This window comes from Rosa chinensis, chromosome 2, assembly GCF_002994745.2.
Source record: "Rosa chinensis cultivar Old Blush chromosome 2, RchiOBHm-V2, whole genome shotgun sequence".
Lineage (NCBI taxonomy): Eukaryota > Viridiplantae > Streptophyta > Magnoliopsida > Rosales > Rosaceae > Rosa > Rosa chinensis.
Genome location: NC_037089.1, coordinates 17,111,072 through 17,131,041, shown reverse-complemented (window position 1 = coordinate 17,131,041; position 19,970 = coordinate 17,111,072). Strand labels below are relative to the sequence as shown.

Below are 19,970 nucleotides of genomic sequence, written 5' to 3'. Positions count from 1 at the left end.
TTACATCTACAGTAGCAAAAGGAAATAGTGATGGGAAATATGAATTGTGAGTGATTCTTTCCACGCACGTATCTAATTATAGATGAATGTTGAATCCGCACTCGCGAATAGTTGAAAATCACATCACTAACTTCAGCATTTTTATTATGAACAGAGAAGTTGCTAATGGTTGGTATGTAGCTGCTATATAACATTTGTAAATTTCGCACAAATGTAAAAATATAGCATGTAAATTACTTAGCTAAGTGGAGTTATTACTCTGCTATAAAAGTTGCATTTTTATTACGCACAAACCATGTAAAACTACTATATAGCATGTAAAACTATAGGTAAGCACATAACATGGTTGGTATGCAGCTGCTGTATAACATTTGTTCTCTGCAATGAATTTCTTCAAATTTGTGGTCCTTGTCAATGTCTTCTTCTTGAAAATATTTCAGACGTTCTGTATCGTGCTTTTAAGGAGCCGAATTATTCATTGTGTAACTTACCTAGCTGCTATATACATTTGTTCTGCACTTCTACGAATCAAATTTATTCAATTATTTGCGATGGTTATCAATTTGAGGATAGTACAACATCTTCTTCTGTTCCTATTGTATCAGTTAATAAAAAAGTGGTTCAGAAATCCCTTTCAAAAGTTTGCTGTCGTTTGGAGCTCATCAACATTATTTGAAATGGGACCGAAATGAGAGGACTCGAGTCATTCCATCATCATAGAAAAAGGAAAATGATAAAGCCAGCACTTATTTGGTCCACTACTGACTACTATGCTTTGGTGGTCCCATCCACATCCTTGAGATGTTGGAATTGAACCGTGGATATAATTGTAGCTAGCCAGAATTGTTTCACACACTTGAAGCCATTTCTCATCAATGGCTACTCTAGCTGTGCTAGTTCTATGCTCAATTCTAATCTCAATCATGGCTTCTGCACAATCTCACACATACATTGTCCACATGGATTCTTCAGCCATGCCCAAAGCCTTCTTTGATCACCACAAATGGTATTTGGCAACCCTTTCATCTCTATCAGACGGTGTCAACGCTGAGGCAACTACCAGTACTACCACAAAGCTCATTTATACCTATACTAATGCAATTCAAGGCTTCAGTGCAACTCTCACACTTTCTGAGCTTGAATCCCTCAAAAGCTCCCTTGGCTTCATTTCATATATTCGTGATCGCCCCCTTAAACTTCTCACCACCCGCTCTTCTCGGTTCCTTGGTCTAACACCCTTGTTTGGCGCTTGGCCTGCTTCGAATTATGGTGAGAATGTCACAATTGGTGTAATTGACACCGGAGTTTGGCCCGAGAGTGAGAGCTTCAATGATGAAGGAATGACTCAAATCCCCTCTAGATGGAAAGGAAAATGTGAATCCGGCACCCAATTTAGCTCTTCCTTGTGCAACAAGAAACTCATTGGGGCCCGGTTTTACTATAAAGGCTTTATTGCAGAGAATCCAGACTTAAATATATCAATGAAGTCAGCCCGCGATACAAATGGACATGGAACACACACTTCCTCTATTGCTGCTGGCAATTATGTAAAGGGCGCATCCTATTTTGGCTATGCTACTGGCACAGCTGTAGGCGTGGCACCAAGAGCTCGAATAGCAATGTACAAAGTGGGTTGGTATGGGGAGATATCCGGATCTGATGTTATTGCTGCCGTAGACCAATCAATTCAAGATGGGGTGGACATATTATCTCTTTCCTTGGGTTATAGCTTGGATGAATATTTGTATCATGACATAATTGCAATAGCGACTTTTGCAGCCATGAATAAGGGAATTTTTGTTGCAGTTGCAGCCGGAAATGATGGCCCTGGCTATGGTACCTTAGTCAATGGAGCACCATGGGCAGTGATAGTTGGTGCAGGAACTATCGATCGCCAGCTCGGAGGAATTTTAACCTTGGGAAATGGTATGAAAATCACTTTCCCATCCTTGTATCCAAGGAACTTCTCTAGAGATACTCAGTTGCCACTTGTTTTTAATGGCTGTCAAAGTGTGATGGAACTGAAGAAACTCAAAGGCAAGATTGTTGTTTGCAAAGACAACATGAGCATAGATGTTCAAGTTGAGAATGCAAAGTCTGCAAAGGTTTCAGGAGTTGTTTTCATATCCAATGCTACCTTGTCAGATTATGATACCATAAACATATTTCCAGCGGCAGTTATTGGTGACCAAGATGGCAAACTGGTAGTAGACTATATTAAGCAAAGTAGTAATCCTAAAGCAATTTTGGAATTCAGGAAAACAGTCATTGGTACAAAACCTGCACCAAGGGTTGACGATTACAGTTCCAGAGGGCCATTTCCAAGCTGCCCAACAATTCTGAAGCCAGACATTTTAGCCCCTGGATCATTAATCTTGGCATCATGGTCCCCAACTAGTTCAGTATCTGAAGATCAGTCAAGCCCTTTGTTTAGTAACTTCAATCTTGACACAGGGACTTCAATGTCAGCGCCTCATGTGGCCGGTGTGGCTGCGCTTATCAAATCTGTGCATCCTGATTGGAGCCCTGCGGCTATTAGATCAGCTCTTATGACCACGGCGAATCCATTAGACAACACTCACAGCCCTATCAAAGACACTTACGGAAACCTCATTGCAAGCCCTTTAGCCATTGGAGCAGGACACATCAATCCCAACAAGGCTCTTGATCCAGGACTAGTCTATGATGCAGCAGCAGATGACTACATAAAGCTTCTATGTGCAATGAAATTCACAGCAAAGCAGATACAAATTATCACAGGGTCCATTTATAAATGTGCCAATAGGTTCAACATTGATATTAATTACCCGTCTTTCATTGCTTACTTTAACAGTAACGGGTCAAATTCGGATGCAAAAGTTGTGCAAGAGTTCAAGAGGACACTAACAAATGTGGGAGAGGAACAGTCCAGTTACATTGTGAATCTTACAGCCTTGGCTGGTTTGAAATTGAAGGTGGAGCCACAGAGGTTGGTGTTCACAAAGAAGTATGAGAAGCTAAGGTACAAGCTGACTATGGTAGGTCCAAAATTGTTGAAAGAAGATTTGGTTCAGGGCTCACTTAGTTGGATTGATGATGGTGGAAAATATGTAGTGAGAAGTCCAATAGTGGCCACAAACATAGTGCCAGATTCTCTGATAAGGGATTAACTAGCTGTTGGTAAGCATAAATTATGATATATATCTGTAAGTGTTGTTAGAAGGTTGTACATGGGAACCGGAAAAGAAGATCAAATATGATCAAAATAAAAGGTTTGGTGCTCCGTCCTGTTATTCTTAACGTCCTAGCTAGTTGCTATCATCTCACGCTTGATTTTGAGCTAATTCCTGGTTTAAAGTCAAAATCCACTTGTATTTATTCTCATCATACTCATCCCATAGTTGACACAATAGCGAAATGACCTGATCTCATTTCTCAACTTACATTTAAAATTGCAGAAGATCGAAAATCATGTGTTTAATGAGGATATGAGTTGTGACATATAAAAACTCGTTCCGCTGTGAAATCAGGTACTCGCGAGCTTCTTAATTTATGTTGTTTTCTGTTGCTTTGTTGTTGTTTAAATCTGACAATACTAAAATCTATGAACGTTTAGATAGTGTGATTTTGGCACTCCCCTTTTAGCTCACATGTTAATTAACCAAGCAATTCTCTTGCTGATCCTTAACAGAAGGCCAAGCTACCAAGCTTCTAAGTTCACAATGATCACCAATTATCTATAGTTCTCTTGATACTAAACCACAACCAAATTAACAAACTCAATTTAACCAAGTATGAGAATAATTATCCCACCAATATTTTCACACATGGTACTGCTAAAATCCAGATGCCAAGAAACAGTACAAATCAACATTCTTTTCAGATTGAACCTTAATTCTAATTCCTTTATCATCCGTTGGTATAAACTATTTTCGGGTCGTTTTAACCTAACTAATAGTTTTCATGTGCTCTGATCTCATTCAGGACCTTCGATCTCTTCTCCAACAAGCTGCGACAGCTCAGATACACTTTGTGGGTATAGCTAACTCTGTTGCTCATTTTCTAGATCAAGAAGCTAACCTAGTTATGCATTCTATGGAATTCTTTAGTATCATTCCTCCGAGTGTGGAGGCCACGATAGAGATTGAATGTAATGATGCTTAAGCAATGAAAATCTATTCATTCCCCTAAAAAAATAAGGGTTTTTGACCATTTACCCAATTGGACCTAATAAATGCGCACTTACTCCACTAAAATATTTGTGTGCTTACTTACCCAATTTAGATGTAAAAAAACAAGTTTGCACTTTAAATAATTAAAAAGTCATTGAAGACCTCGCCGGAATCTGGCCACCGGCCGTCGGAATCAAGTGATCGGCAGACGGAATCTAGTGACAGGCCATCAGAATTCGGTGATCGGCCACCAGAATCCTATCATAGGTCGGCGAAGGTTTCCAAAGAGGTCGCCGAAGACTTTATTACTCTCAATAAACTTTAGGGGACAATAAAATATAAAGTTTATTGGGGGAAAATAAAATATTTATTGGGTATTATTGGGATAAAGTTTATTGGAGGGCAATAAAATAGGACGCGGGACTCCGATCACTGGTCTGGAGGTTGCCGGAAGTTCCCAAAGAGGTCGCCGGAGACTTTTATTAACTCCCAATAAAAATTTATTGGAGGGCAATAAAAAGTTTATTAGGAGGCAATAAAGTTTATTAGGAGGCAATAAAAAGTTTATTTCATATGTTACAAAGGGAGAGAGCAAATTGTCCGGTGAAGTCTCTCTCTCTCTCTCTCTAAGTGACAAAGGGAGAGAGCAAATTGTCCCAAAAATAAACAAAAATTAATTAAAAAATAACTTAATTGGGTATTAGGGAAAAAATATGTAATTTATTAGGTAAGTGGGCAATCTTATTTGGGTAAATGAGGTTGCAGCTCAAATTTAAGTAAATAGGTCTATTTTGGTGTACGACAAGGTGGAAAACTTCAAACCATCCAGAGGCATACGACAAGGTGACCCTCTATCTCCATATCTCTTTCTATTTGTATCTGAAGGACTTTCTGGTCTACTCCATCATGCGGATGAATTAGGTATGATTCATGGGGTTAAAGTAGCACCATCGGCACCCTCGGTTTCACACTTATTATTCGTGGATGATAGTCTCTTATTCGTTAATGCTATTTCATTGAAGCAGTGTCTCCTCCTATATGAATGTGCAGCCGGTCAACGCATAAATTTCCAGAAATCAGCTCTTTCTTTTGGTCCAAACATGCCTGATGAAGTTAAGAATGAAGTGAAGGATATACTAAATGTACCAATTGTGGATTGTCATGAAAAATACCTTGGGTTGCCTACGACAATTGGCAGGAACAAGAAGGAGGTTTTCCGGAAGTTAAATGAACGACTTGACACCTTCAAGGATGGCAAGGGAAGTTCCTCTCAAAAGCGGGTAAGCTTGTATTAATCAAGGCAGTTGCTCAAGCTATTCCCACTTATTCAATGAGTGTGTTCCAGTTGCCTATTGGAGTGTGTAATAAATTTCAGTTGAAAGTGAGTCAATTTTGGTGGGGGAAAGGTGGTAATGCTAGAGGTATTCATTGGTGTGCTTGGGAGAAACTATGTAAGAGAAAGGAGGAAGGGGGCCTTGGTTTTCGGGACTTGAGGGTGTTCAATCAAGCCATGCTGGCGAAAACTGTCTAGAGGATTTTCTGGGGGAAACATTCTCTGGTGAGTAAGCTGCTTCAAGCAAAATACTTCCCCGAGACTTGTTTTCTAAATTCAACGCTGGGACTTACTCCTTCTGCCATTTGGAGGGGATTATTATGGGGGAAACAAGTTCTTGATGGTGGATCTAGATGGCGAATTGGTAATGGGAAGAGAGTGAGAATCAAAGAGGACAAATGGCTGCCTTCCCCGGTTACTTTCAAGGTATCGAGTCACTTACCTATGCAGGGGAATATGAAGGTTGAATCTTTATTTACTAAATCCGGAGCTTGGAATGTACCATTGATAAGAGCCATGTTTCTCCCTTATGAAACTGATATGATATTGAGCATGCCTTTGGGATTAAGAATGGTACCAGACAAGTTAGTGTGGCACTATACAAAGAATGGAGTTTATACGGTGAAGTCAGGCTATTGGGTAGCACAAGACTTGCAAACCAAAAAGTTGAGTTCTGTGGCTTCATGTAGTCATACATGATAAGAATCTTAATGTCCCACACAAGATAAGAATCTTTCTTTGGAGAGCAATACAAAACTTTGTCCAGTGTGCAAAAAATTTGAAGAAAAGAAGAATTTTGGCTGATTCAAGTTGTGGGCAATGTGGAACCTTAGATGAGTCAATCATGCATGTTCTCTGGGATGTCCAAAGGCTAAAAGTGTGTGGAAGAGCTCTTTTTTGCATGGGATTTATAAAACTTGGCAAATTCCTTCTTTTTTGGACTTGATGCATCATGTCAGCACTACCTCCATTGGAACTGAACTGGAGACCTTTGGTTTTATATCTTGGTGGCTGTGGCATAATAGGAATTTGCACAGACATGGAGAACAGGCTTTAGAGCCAGCTATTGTCATTCAAATGGCTAGTGAATGGCAGGTGGAATGGGAGAAGAAGGGGGGAGCAAGGCAGGTTCATGGCACTTCTTCGATACAAAGGCAGGTTAATTGGAGGCCTCCTTCTGTGGGTGTTTAAAAATGAATTTTGATGGGGCTTGCGACGCTAAAAATAATGTATGTGGCCTGGGTGTGGTATTTAGAGATAAGGTGGGTTTGCTAAAAGGGGTTATGGCAGTGCCACAAGTTGGAAACCTCCCCCAAGATCGGTGGAAGCTCTAGCTCTTCTACATGGTTTACGCTTCGCCTTGCATGTCTTTCTTAATTATCGCTTTGGCTTCCTGCCTAGACTTTCCAAGTAGTTCAGGCCATATATGTTTGTATCCTGTAGAAAATCAACAATGCTTCTAAGTTTTAAGATTGTAAGATGAGTATATTTCAACCGAAGAAGTGGGTGATGTCAGGCCTCAATGTGGAGAGAGAAACGCGAGCAGTCTTGCGCGTGCAAGACAATTTCTTGTCCCGTAGCGGGTGGGCCGTTGTCTGGCGCGTGCTAGCCATGATTTTGTCGCGTAGCGACATTAAATGGGACAACATGATCGCGTACGTGGACGCTAGACATTGGCTGCTTTAGAAACTTGAAACCAATTTTCATTAAATCTGGACCATTGGCTTCAATTAATGAGGGGATCTTACGGTGTATAATTAATCTATATATATATATATATATATATATATATATATATATATATATATATAACGGTAACAAAACGGTAAGGAAAAAAAATTGTAAAAAATTCTGAAAATTTTCCTATAAATATCTACCATTTATTTTACCTCTCACGTCCAAAAAATTATCTTTCATACAAACTGTTTCTTCCTCCTTCTATAGCTCTCATCTTTCATCTATTTACATAAAATATATTTTAATTTTTCTATAGTTCTATTTAGGGAAAATTTTAGGAACAGTACATGAAGTTAGGCTCACTATGCATTTCTATACACGAAGTTACATATTATGAACTTTAGTACACGAACTTCTAATCCCGACCAATTATTTGTACATGCCGTGACTAACGCCGTTAGTCAATATGCCACCTAGCATAATTTCAGGGGTAATTTGGTCTCTTTACATTTGTATTCTTGGCACCTACCTCTGTCTCTCTCCCTTTCTCGGGCACCCATCACTCTCTCTCTCTCTCTCTCACCTGCATTTTTTGTTTTTTGGCAAAGCTCTCTCTCTCACGGTCTCACCTGCACTGAAGAACAAAATTTTCAAATCCAGAACCAATCTCTTCCCTTTATCCCGACTTGCAGGCGGCGAAGTGGGCAAATAATCCAAATCCAACACCATTACTTCCTTCATAATTGAATCAAACTCAGCTTGAAAGCAATGGAAGGCGAAATCTCCACCATCCCAGACCGACCCAGTTCCATTATCCCTCTCGAAATCACATCTCAATCTATCCAGATCGTCGACCCGAAGACCCATGACTGCGACCGGGATGGTTCTCCGCCGTCCAGCGACAATATTGTGGAGATTACTGTTCAAGGCAGCCATGCCTGAGCTTCTGGACTTGTTCCCAACGTTGATTCTCGTCCCAGAGTTCAAGAATTGACGCTCGGGTCCCTGCTGCACTTCGGACTGAAGGAGAGAATTGGGAATGGCTCTGCTTGACTTTCACAGTGCACAGTGGTTGCAAGTTTATGCTTGCTCACGATTTCTGTTAGCTCAGATTAAGCTATTCAGAACCTCAAATCGAAATTTGTTCTTTTGGGTAATCCTCGCAAATTGGGTGTACTGCCTATTTCGGTTAGTGGTGAATTTCGACTATGGTTGTGTTTGAAATTGGGATTAGCTCTACTTGGTATTGTTATTAGAATGGAGATATGGGAATGAAATATGTTGTGATTCTGGATCAAAAAAGAAAAAACAAAAGTGCCTCAGCTTGATTGAGGTCTTGATCGAAAATGCGGAAGATCTGGGCAAGAGTCTTCTACGTTTGGGTTTGGGGTTTATCTCTTCTAGGTGAAAACCCTATTCTACCCTTCATTATATGGATAATGGCATACACATTGACGGGGTTATTGACGTCGTGTATAAAAAGTTTGTTGGGTCTATAAGTTCGTATACTAAAGTTCATAATTTGTAACTTCGTGTACAAAAATGCATAGTGGGTCTAACTTCATGTATTGTTTCTAAAATTTTCCCTTCTATTTACATCAAATATATTATAGACTCCAAACAAACTTTGGAGATTCCATCTTGTGAAAAATCCCAATACTTATTTCCGAAGACCCTAATAATTACCGAGGTCGTCAAATTGTTCCAAACGATCTCACCTTATCTCGATAAATTTTTCTGGGGCTCACAGGTGGCTTCACTTATTTCAAGATAAATTGTCGGTAACTGTAGGTGGCTCATAATTTGTCCACAGAAAATATTGGAAAAATAATAATTGCATAATTATGACATTAATTATCCATAAATCTCCATTATTATCATCTATTTACATCAAATATATTTTAATTTTGAAATAAAATAAAAATAAAAATTCAATGAACTGTGAAAATGAACAGTTAAAACACTCAATGAAGAGTGAAAATGAACAGTCTTGACAGGTCAAAAAAAAAAACGGGTGGAAACCCATGTCCAGTGGCAGTGAACAGTTACTTGACTGGTTGTCACCTTGACATTTCTTGACTACGGGTGAACTTGCTCTTATGATTATGGTGAAAATGAAAAACCAAGTGATTGTATATAGAATAATGCTATAGATCCCAATATTGTTTACCAACTGACATGGCATACATAATATCATGAGAGAATCTTGCGTGGGGCAACCCTACAGCCACGTGGTGGGGCGGACCAATCACTGCCTAGCAGGATGAGTGTTTTGGGTATTGCACTTTAGGGAGCAGGAGCAGTTTCGGAAAAGAGAGATAATTTTCTTTCTTCTGATTGGTTGGCCCTAAAGCCACGTGGTGGGGAAACCCCCACCTAAGAATTTCTCCAATATCATCACTTTCTTTTGAAAATTATGCAAACATGATTCTTTATTGGCTATTTAGAAATAAAAATTGATATTAAAATTAATATTAAAAAAAAATTAGAAAATGAATAGATGCTCATTCTTGCTTTCAGCAACCTCAAAGCCCAGATCGAAATATCAGAACAAAACAGTTAATTATAGTATATTTTTATGAAGGCCAAATGAAGGATTGAGAATTGGGAATTTTTCATGTTTGGGTTTGGGGCATTTAATTATACACCCAATTTCTAGAATATTTAATGGAAAAAACCCACCTATTATTTCTTTTCAATCTACACCCAATTATTGCCAACTAGGATAAAATATTAGATTTCATTTTTCAAAGAATTACACAAATTGCCATAATTTAAATCTGACAAACATAAATCAACTAGCAAAATTAACGTCATCTTTAATACCTTAATTGTAGATCTTTTTTATTGGTTCCATTATTATCGCAATTTTCATTAAATTCATCATGATTGCTAGAATTATGGATCTTTTTTTACATGCATAATTTTCTGAATTCAAAAGTTATATAGATTTAAGTGAATGTGATATTTACTTTTTGATAATTTAAACTTTCTATTTTAAAAGTAACTTTCTGTTTTACTTGCAACCTAACCTAAAAGTAGAAGTTTAAAGTTTTTAACCCAACTAATAGATCGTATTTTTTTTTTTTAAATTACAACCTAAAGTTTTTTTTTTTTTTGAGAAAAAATTACAACCTAAAGTTAGACAGGTATGCTTAGCTAACTTGATTTTTAGAAATTTTCATATCAACCTATTTATTAGAATCATTTTTAACATCAACTTCTTTCTTAGGTACTCTATCATTGCGAGTACGTTGACCATGTTTATTAGGTTGAAAGTCTCTATATTATACCTATATGCGTATACCTATATAATAAGCTAGGTATCTGATCATCAAAACACTTTTTCTAGTTAATTTGATTTCAAGTATGTATCTGATATATAAGTGTTTTTTTTTTTTTGTATCACACAGACATCTCTATATTACAATATTTTTTTTTTTTGTATCATACCTCTTTATTAGGTTTTCTACTATATTATACCTATGATTGTAGAAGATACGATCGTTTTTTAGCTTGAAGGTTTATGGTATTCAAGCCTCACTTTCATCTAATTACTTAGTAGGTAAATTAGAAATGTAGTAGTTGAGAGTAAAAAGTTATCATGAGATTAATATGACAATATACCTAAAAAAAAGAAGAAAGTAATCCAAGAACAAGATACATACCTTACAATTAGAAATCTTTCGAGAATATAGAGAGGCACCGAATGTGAGCCCAAGAGTGAAAACACAATAACAAAAGTTTTTTTCCCATTTCTTGACCCCATCTTGAATATAATCATTTTCTTTTCTTTAAGAACATTTCTTTAGTTGTTCTTCATAGACACAAGCGAGAAGTATCATACCTGCTTGCCCCTCGCCCTTTCTTTCAAGCAAGAAAAACATTTTCTCCCAGTGATTGAATCCAAATCTCTTTCCATCTTTTGAAACAATAATTGACCCCATCAAGGAAAAGAAAATTGAAAATCTATTCGAAAAGAAAATACCTACATATAAGGAAAACAAGAATTGAAATTTGTGCTGAAAATGAACTACTATTGTAATAAGCATATGTAGAAATATATACTCAAGTCAGTAATCAAAATATAAAGTAAGGAAGAAATTAAGGACGTAATTGATTATGATAATTAAAGTCCAAATGAATTGATTTTTTAGCTTAATATTTCAAATTCAAATGGATGATAAGATTAAGCGAGATACTTAATTTAACTCTCCATAATCAGAAGGGCATATTAGGTATATCAAAGAATGAGAAAAACTATTAATTATAGACATATACTCTATATGGAAGGTTTGCTTATGTAGAATGGGTGTAAATTGAAAGAAAAATATCTATGGGTTTTTCTCAATAGAAGCTTATATTTTTGGGTTAATATCTAATTTCTCTTTGGGTTGGGGCTACTTTGTATGGAACATATATGGCAAATTAATCGATGATTGGTGTTTTATTTTTGTCTTTCTTCATAAAATTAGGATATGAAAATAAGAACATGGAGAACTTTCAATCTCCTGTAGTTAATTTTGCAACTTTATTTGTTGTTTTCATGGAAGCATGAGTCTTTTGAAGATCAAAACCTTCCCAAGCAAGAGACAACACATGAGAGAGGCTTCCAAGTTCCAAATGAGTCATCAGGGAGAGAGCTGCTCCAGTACTTGGTACGCTCTGATGGCAGATTATTGCTTTTTCTTAACAAGTAAATATATAAAAAAAAATAAAAAAGATTAGGATTTGCCCAATCAAAAAAAAAAGATTAGGATTTGTAAATAATATTCTTTTTCCACAATTTGTGTTTTTAATTAAACAGACAAATCCATGTCATTGAAATTTCATAATGATATTGATGAGGTGGTGCTTGCCACATCATTTGGTAATGAATTTGGGATCTCTAGCAAGAGTATATATGTTTTTAATCATGCCAAAATTGTATGGAAATCCACAAAAATTAATGTAATTACTAAAGGGTTTTTTTTTTTTTTTTGACCAGCTAAAGTGGATTTCCGTTGTGGATTACTATAGGAAATAGGTAATATGGTATTTACTTTTTGGTCAGTATCATATAAGGAAAGGAATTTTTATTTTTATTTTTTATTTTTTTATCGAGAGTGAGATAGCAAGCCACCTCGGTTACTTTAGCGAGTTAGTAACACACTCATCCAGTCAGTATTTGGACCGAGGTCCATGAGGGTATCCCAGCAAAACCAGACTAACTCCCCGCCGCAGGCGCACGAACCCGAAGGCCCCTCAAACTTACTAGGCACAAACTAGTAAGAGTTGCGACTCGAACTCTAGACATGAGGGTTCCATACTAGGCAGCTCAACCAACTTTACCACATCAGGTGGTTAGGAAGTTAAATCATATTTATATTCAATTTATATCCTCATATATTAAAGGGTTAAATACTGTTTACTCCCTGAACTTTTAGGGAAAAAACAGTTCAGTCCCTGCCTTTTCAATTTCACATGTTTACTCCCTCATCTCTCAATTTTGGACCAATAGGTCCAATTTATTATTCTCCGACCAAAAATGTCTATTCTACCCTCAAAATTTTTAATTAATTAATTAATTCTATTTGAAAAGATTTTTTTTCTCTTTTGTTTTGTTTTGTTTTTTTTTTCTTTTTTTTGATTGAGCAGATGAAGAGAGGTTTTGTGTTTCGGATTGATTTGGTCGCTTTAGAAATTTTGATGTTGAAGGAGAAGAGAGATGGAAGAAGAAGAGATAAACAGAAAAGGAAAAAAAAAAGATAAAAAAATAAATTAAGAAAAAGAAAAAAAAATGAACTGAGGGTATAATAGACATTTTAATAGAGTTTTTTGACGGAATTGACCTATTGGTTCAAAATTGAGAGATGAGGGAGTAAACGTGTGAAATTAAAAAAGCAGGGACTGAACTGTTTTTTCCCTGAAAGTTCAGGGAGTAAATAGTATTTAATCCTATATTAAAATATACAAGAAATTTTTTTTTCTTTCTAGAATGGGCGGTTATGCTTGTCTATTTCTTTATTTTTTTAAATTTTATGTTATTTTGTGATTTTACTTCTTTATCATTTCTAATTAATTTAGTTTTTATAGTATTTTAATATATAAGGGGTATTTACATAAAAAAATTTGTGCTTTGGCTAATAAAGCATCTTCTCTTAAATACAGTATAGATAAATAATTACACAAATCTCACAAAATTTTTAAATAGAATTGTCAATAATAATTTTCAACAAGAATATAAATGCATTATACTATGTAATTAATGCACAATTAATACAGAGAAAGTAAAAGAAAAATGAATCATTTGGAGAATGAGAGAATTCACTTTCTTCCATATTTTCCCTTTTTAAAGGAAACTATTTTTTTTTTTTAGTGCACACCGAACATTTGAAAGAGATAAGTTTCATTTTCCCAACCCTCAATTCCGCAAACCAAACTAGACCTAAGTGTAAATTTATTTATTACAAATTAATTTTTTGAAAGGGGTTATTACAAATTAATTATGATAATTGAAAGGAAACTTCTTAAGACTCCGATTGGTAGATATCCCCCTTTAATTCTCTCTTTCTCTTTCTAACATAAAAAATAAAAATTTGATTTTTGAAGAAGAAAAAAATTAGAACAACCTGTTCACTCCGATTTGATGTCCTAAAAGTTTAAACGGAAATGTCAAAAACTACCCTTCCATTTGTGGCCACCAACGTAGCACCAGATTATCGGTTAAAGGCTTAACCAAGGTTTTAAATATCGGTATCTTCATATGTATCGGTACTTTGAAAAAGAGAGCTATCAGAAATATAGGGGATACAGGGTAACAAAATATGGTTTTTGAAAAAAGTCAATTTATTAGAAATTTAGAACTACATATAAATACATATGAATGTCAACTTCATCTCCATCCAAAAAGAGACTCTAGGCGGTTGAAAAGCTGCTCGCTGGTCTACGAAAATGCAATAATCAGACCAAGACATATGACCCATATAGTGCGAATTATAGTGATGAACATGATAGTTATAGATCTCTTTAGAGTTGTCAACTGTTTCACCTATAAGGGGATAATAAGATGAACCCAACTGGATGACTGATCATATACTTCTCCATATTGATTATATCCATAAGCATCATAACCAAATTGATTGTTGCCTTCATGAGATTCATTTGAGATCCCACAGCGCTCTGTGCCTAAACTGATAAAGTCAAAACTTAAGGCAATTGAATAAACATCAGATAAGGTACTTTGATCATCAGTTGCACCTCTAGTCCTCCTCCCATATCGGGTCTTCTCTTGAGCACCATGACCAGCTGTTCTCACTCCGTGGTCTTCATCTTGAGTGGTATGATCAAAATTACCTTCACAGGTAAATTGGAATCCTCCATCCACATAAGATTGTCCATATTCATATCTTTCACCTCCACCACCTGTTCCGCTTCCACCCTCTCCACCATCATAAGAACTATCTAGAGTTGCTATACCACCCCACGCATCATCACTATCTGAATTATCTTCTGGGTTTTTAACAACTTCTTCAAATAAGGCTCTCTCTACGTTGATTCCAGCATTAGTTGGATTTTCTACAACTTGTGGAAGAAGTCTTCCAACTTCATCATCGAGGTGTGCAGACATAATCCAATCATGAAGTGAATCAATGTCATTATCAAGCGGCTCGCTTGCAACATGAACTAGATCTATATAGTTGTTTTCATTGACCACATTATTCTTTGCCTGTTTATCTCGTAGCTGTTAGGTCCATAATTACCTAGTAATTATTTCCCTAATCTTGCACTTTTGCTTAACCTTTGTGTTTATTTATATCTATTTATTATGTTTTCCTTATCATGCTAGGAAATGATAGAGAAGCTTGGAAATGCACTAAAAAGTCAATCTTATGACATTTTCCTACTCCGGCTAGGAGAAACCGAGCTAGGCAAGGAAGGAGGAGCGGCAGACTGACCAAATGAACTCCGAATGAGTTGAAACATTTCAGATCCATTCTAGACATCCTAAGGATCATTTTTTATGAAGAGTGTAAGAGCTAGTTCGAAGTGGAAGGCCTTTAAAAGATCGATGCAAGTTTCTGCACTAGAAGACAAAAACTGCAAAAAGTGACCTGTATGGATTCCGGCAGCATTTCCGGGTAAACCACAATGAATTAAGCTCTAAAATTTTATCAAGATGATCTACACTCATAAAGGAACATTTTGTATGAAGAAGTCAAAGGTCAATTCCAAACTCTCGGTGGAGATTCAATTGAAGGAAGAAAGGAGAAGAAAGTGCGCAAACGGACAAAAAATGGGTCAACGCCCGATTCCGGACATTTCCGGCCGAGTTGGCCGGCCAAAAACTTGTGTGGAGGACAGGAAATAGCTGATTAGGGTTAGAGACTTTAGGTGGGAAGACTGTAGGTCTAGGTTATTTTGAAATTCAAAAATTGAAAGATGACAAGTGGTCCAATTCTTACACCTTACACTTTTATCTCCCATTTATTACCTTGTTCCCCTACACAATGAGTCTTCTACCCTTACTTTTTCTTCTCCATCAAAATATCTATGGACTTTCTAGGTCAATTCTATGTGGAGTTAAAAACTAGATCCACATTTTATGCTTACACATTTATCAATCACATCTAGCCCTTCATTCCTTTTGATCTCCACCCTTGATTTGAATTGCCTTGGCCTTTAAATAGCCCTTCCTCTCTCCCCAAAATCGTGCTCGCCCTTGGCTCCCTCATTTTGGAGCATCAAAATCTCTCTTTTCTTTAGTTTTAGGTTAGTTTTTCATACCTTGTACATAGTTCTTTGAGTTTTGTGTAAGAGAAAGGTGTGTAGCCACTTGGGTTTCACCAAAACCGAAGTTTCTACACACTTTGATCAATCACTTCTCTTGTTTCTCACACATTCAAGCCATGTTTTTACTTTGTTCTTGAGATTTTGTGGATTTGTATAGTGATTTGGGTTCTAGAAACAGAAATCCCTATACTTTGAAGCATTTCTCTTCTCATATAGCATCTAGGAGGCAAGGGAGACATCTTGTGCTTTTGGTTTGGCTCCAAAAAGAGCCAAATCCATGGGTATATCACTTGTTCTCCACTCTTTGCTCTCTTTTATTTGTTATTTATGATGTTTATGGCTTGTAATTGTGTAAATATGAGTTGTGAGTAGTTGAATTTGGGGTTAGGGCTTAGCCCTAGCCAAACTTGTGCACAAAACAATGTAATCTTTATGTTCTTTGATGTTTATGCATGTTTTGAATCTTTTGGCTACTATACTTTCATGTATCCTAATTGTGTTTATAGATTTATCACCTAGAAGCATGCTTTAGGAAATTAATGAATCGGAAACATGAACATGATAAACTCTTAATTTCGTGAGCATGTGTAGCTAAATAGGTGGTGGCTTAGCTTATTCCTACGGGAAGAACTAAGTTGCTTGAATTTCTTACCTTGAAACTAAAGCATGATGTTGTGAGTTTAGGTTTCAGAAGAATTTAGGCTTACGGCACCATAGGCCATTTAGGATCCGGAAGATTTGAATGGTATAAAGGTTGTGTAATTTAGCTTTACTTCAAAAGAGATTGTTAAATTGCATGACTAGTTGGTTTCTTGGCAGCTTCACCAAAGCACTAAGGGGAAATTTATCAAAGCATGTTATTACATCAAATATGGGTTACATTTTGTGCATGAGTAAGGTTAGGTGCGATGTCTAATTCTCTATTCTTCTCATTGATTTAGTCTCTACATTTTTATTTGTTTATTTTATTTTATGTGTTTAATTTTCTTTATCCAAATTAAAATCAACTAAGCCGCTCACTACCACAATTGTTAATATCATCCTCATGATCTTTAGCTTCCAAAGGGCTAAGGTTGTGAACTTGTAAAAAGGTAGACTTTACATGTGTTTTCTAGGTTTATTTTTACGGTGATCTAGCTAGGGTAAAGTTACTCAATCCCTTGGGTACGATACTCTTACTTTTCCCCTTTACTAAAACTTGACCTCCTATACTTGGGAGTAGGGCACATCATACAGAAATTTGCACATATTTTCATACTCAATGATGTCACCAACAACAGCCGCAACTTCATGTTGTAGTAGCAGTATGCAAGCTTTTCCAACTTTTGATATGCCAAACGGTTCCTTTGCTTGGTATGAATAATAGCAAATGTACTCTAATTTCTCTCACACGCAGAAGAAGAAGCCGTTTGTGCCAAAACATGCATTGCAATTTTCTGCATGTTTGGTGCAGAATACCCACATTGTGCCCACCAATCAGCTGTAAAGCTACTACAATGAGTTACTGCTATAATAGATCAACATTTTCTATTAAAGAAATTATATATATGTGTGTGTGTGTGTGTGTGTGTTTTAATGTATACATATACCACAAACCTGTTTTTTCGGTTTCTCTTGCCTTTAGGAGATCTCTCTTCACACAGATTTTCATTTAGAGAATTGCAGAGTTTTTTTTTTTTATTTTTACCTCAAATTTTACAGATATTTCTTCACTTTATCGGGGATATATTGCAAATATCTAATATATCGGGGATATTTGACGATGTCGGAGAAATTTCACAGAAACGGTAAAAGATAAGATATTTACCCCCTTAGATATATCGGTCCGTCGAAAAAAAAAGATATCGGAAATTTCGCAGATATTTAAAACCTTGGGCTTAACTAACTGTAGGTAAGAAGGAATTATGGTCTATTGATCTTCTTCTTCAAAAATAAAAAATAAGAAGAACGAATTATGGTATCTGCATCATTCATTCATTCTCTAAGTGCTGTACATCGATGGTAACAAGAAAGTGAGGCCATATATGATCAAAATAGAAGGTTCGGTGAATCCGACTTTTTCTCAGTAGCTTCTCAAATTTTACCACTTCGAAATTTACATGGAACTACGATAGGTCTTTGAATGGTGGTGGATGATTGTATAGTGCTCCTTTACTCGAGACTCATTAATTTTTTCTCTTTTATTTGCCACTAGTTCTTAAACAAAGGAACAATTTTACAGGGTCTAAAACTGTTCCCTTAGAGGCCTTTCAATAATTCCTAAATCCAGTTGCAAGAACATGTATTCCATTTGTGAAACCTCTCATCTACTATCTCAACGCATCTCAACTTCCAAGTGTTTTATAATAAAGGATAAGGTTAGATGGGCGATTCAAGAATCATCTTATTCAAGCACACACTTAGAGGTCCTTACTGCTTTTTACTCACAGCATAGGATAATATACCATAACTTAATATACAAACCTTACCAAATTCATGGCTCATCAATTGTGCGTACAGTAAAATCATCTGGATAACATACCACTACACAATGGACATTGTTAATTAAAGTGCAGATTAACTAAGATCAGACGGAAGTTCAGAATATCTCACCAAACTACAGCAACAAATAGTAGAGGAACTGCAATACACTCCCACCCCAGAAACAGAATTTGGGATGGATAGATACTAATGTTTTGATATATAGCATATTTCAAATTCTGAAAAACAAAGTATAGGAATTGGTTACTTGTTATCTGTATTTCTGAAAGACAACTGTAGCACCAGAAACCATCTTCCTAGTCTTCAACTTCATCGTAACTTTCTCCAAATGTTGAGACGTAAAAATTATGACCATTTTTTTCAAATTTCGAGCATGCTCAAGCATATACCTTGCTAACTCAATTTCATTAGACCCATCGGGCAGCTTCACAGTAACCCAGATGTCTGAAAAGCAAGAAGACAACAAATCCAACTCAATTGAAACTTTTCGGAAAAAAAATACAAAATGTTGAAGAAAGTGAACATCATGTGTGCCTCTTGTAAACTCTCCTAGAGTTGTAATAAGAGAAGGTTCTAGATTTCCTAGTTATGTTCGGATTCTATTACCTTTTGTGTACTCTGTAAATCTCTATATAAAGGGCTCCTATTATCAATAATAAACACACAATTCTCTCTGCAATTCCAATTTACTACAACACGTTATCAGCACGAGCCCTAACCCTAACCCTAACCCTATAAACCAAAAACCCTAAAATCCCTACTCACCGAAAATTGCCGCAAGCATTGCAGCCTCCTACCGCAAGCCCTGCAGCCCCCCTGTTGTACACTTGGCAGCCCCTACCGCAAGCACCTAGCCCGTACTAGCCTCACCGCTTGCTACTGCCCCGCGCTCCCTGCCATGGTAGAGTACCCCAGCGCCTAGCCTTGCTGCCCCCGCAGCCCTGCGCCCAGCCCACGCTGCCCCTACAACCTGCGCACCAGCCCGCCAGCACACCTACGCACTGTTACCTACTAGCATCCCTGCACACCTGCCGCAAGCCTCACTACTGCCACACGCTGAGCCTGCTGCTGCCCTGTGCACCCGCTGCTACTAATTTTTGCTGCTGCTGCCCTAACACGCCTGCTCCAACACGCGCGTGTTCTCAAGCCCCGGATCATCAAGTAAGTTTTTGTGATTAAAGCTCCTGCTTTCTTGTCTTTTAAATTTCTTTATTTGCTGCAGGATTTGCAATATACGAACATGGGTTCGATTATTTAATAAGCGGAATTCTGGGGATTCATGCTAAACGAAATAAGAGCGTTCGTAATCAATGAACTAAGAGTGTTCATAATATTCGAACTAAGAGCGTTCGTAATCAATGAACTAAGAGCGTTCGCAAGCATAAAATTGTGACCATATTAAACATCATTGTTTGGTATAATCCAAATATTCTTGAAAATTGATTTCTTGGTAGCATAGCTCGGAATCTTATTATTTTAGTTTTCGTGGAAGTTTAGCTCCAAAACTAATATATCTTCTCTTCTTATTTTCAGGATGTCGAATGAACCAAGACTCG

The 19,970-nt window shown here is 36.8% G+C and overlaps 1 protein-coding gene across 1 annotated transcript; it reads left to right on the top strand.

Annotated features, from left to right (window-relative positions):
* Window positions 1-820: 820 nt before the first annotated feature.
* LOC112186684 (subtilisin-like protease SBT1.9) lies at window positions 821-3,379 on the top strand. Its single transcript, XM_024325184.2, has one exon. It carries the CDS (start codon window positions 876-878, stop codon window positions 3,147-3,149), a length of 2,274 nt encoding a protein of 757 aa, XP_024180952.1. The 5' UTR covers window positions 821-875; the 3' UTR covers window positions 3,150-3,379.
* Window positions 3,380-19,970: the final 16,591 nt, after the last annotated feature.

Excerpts from the sequence above, each read along its gene's own strand:
- LOC112186684 (XM_024325184.2), top strand. The coding sequence starts at position 876 with ATGGCTACTCTAGCTGTGCTAGTTCTATGCTCAATTCTAATCTCAATC.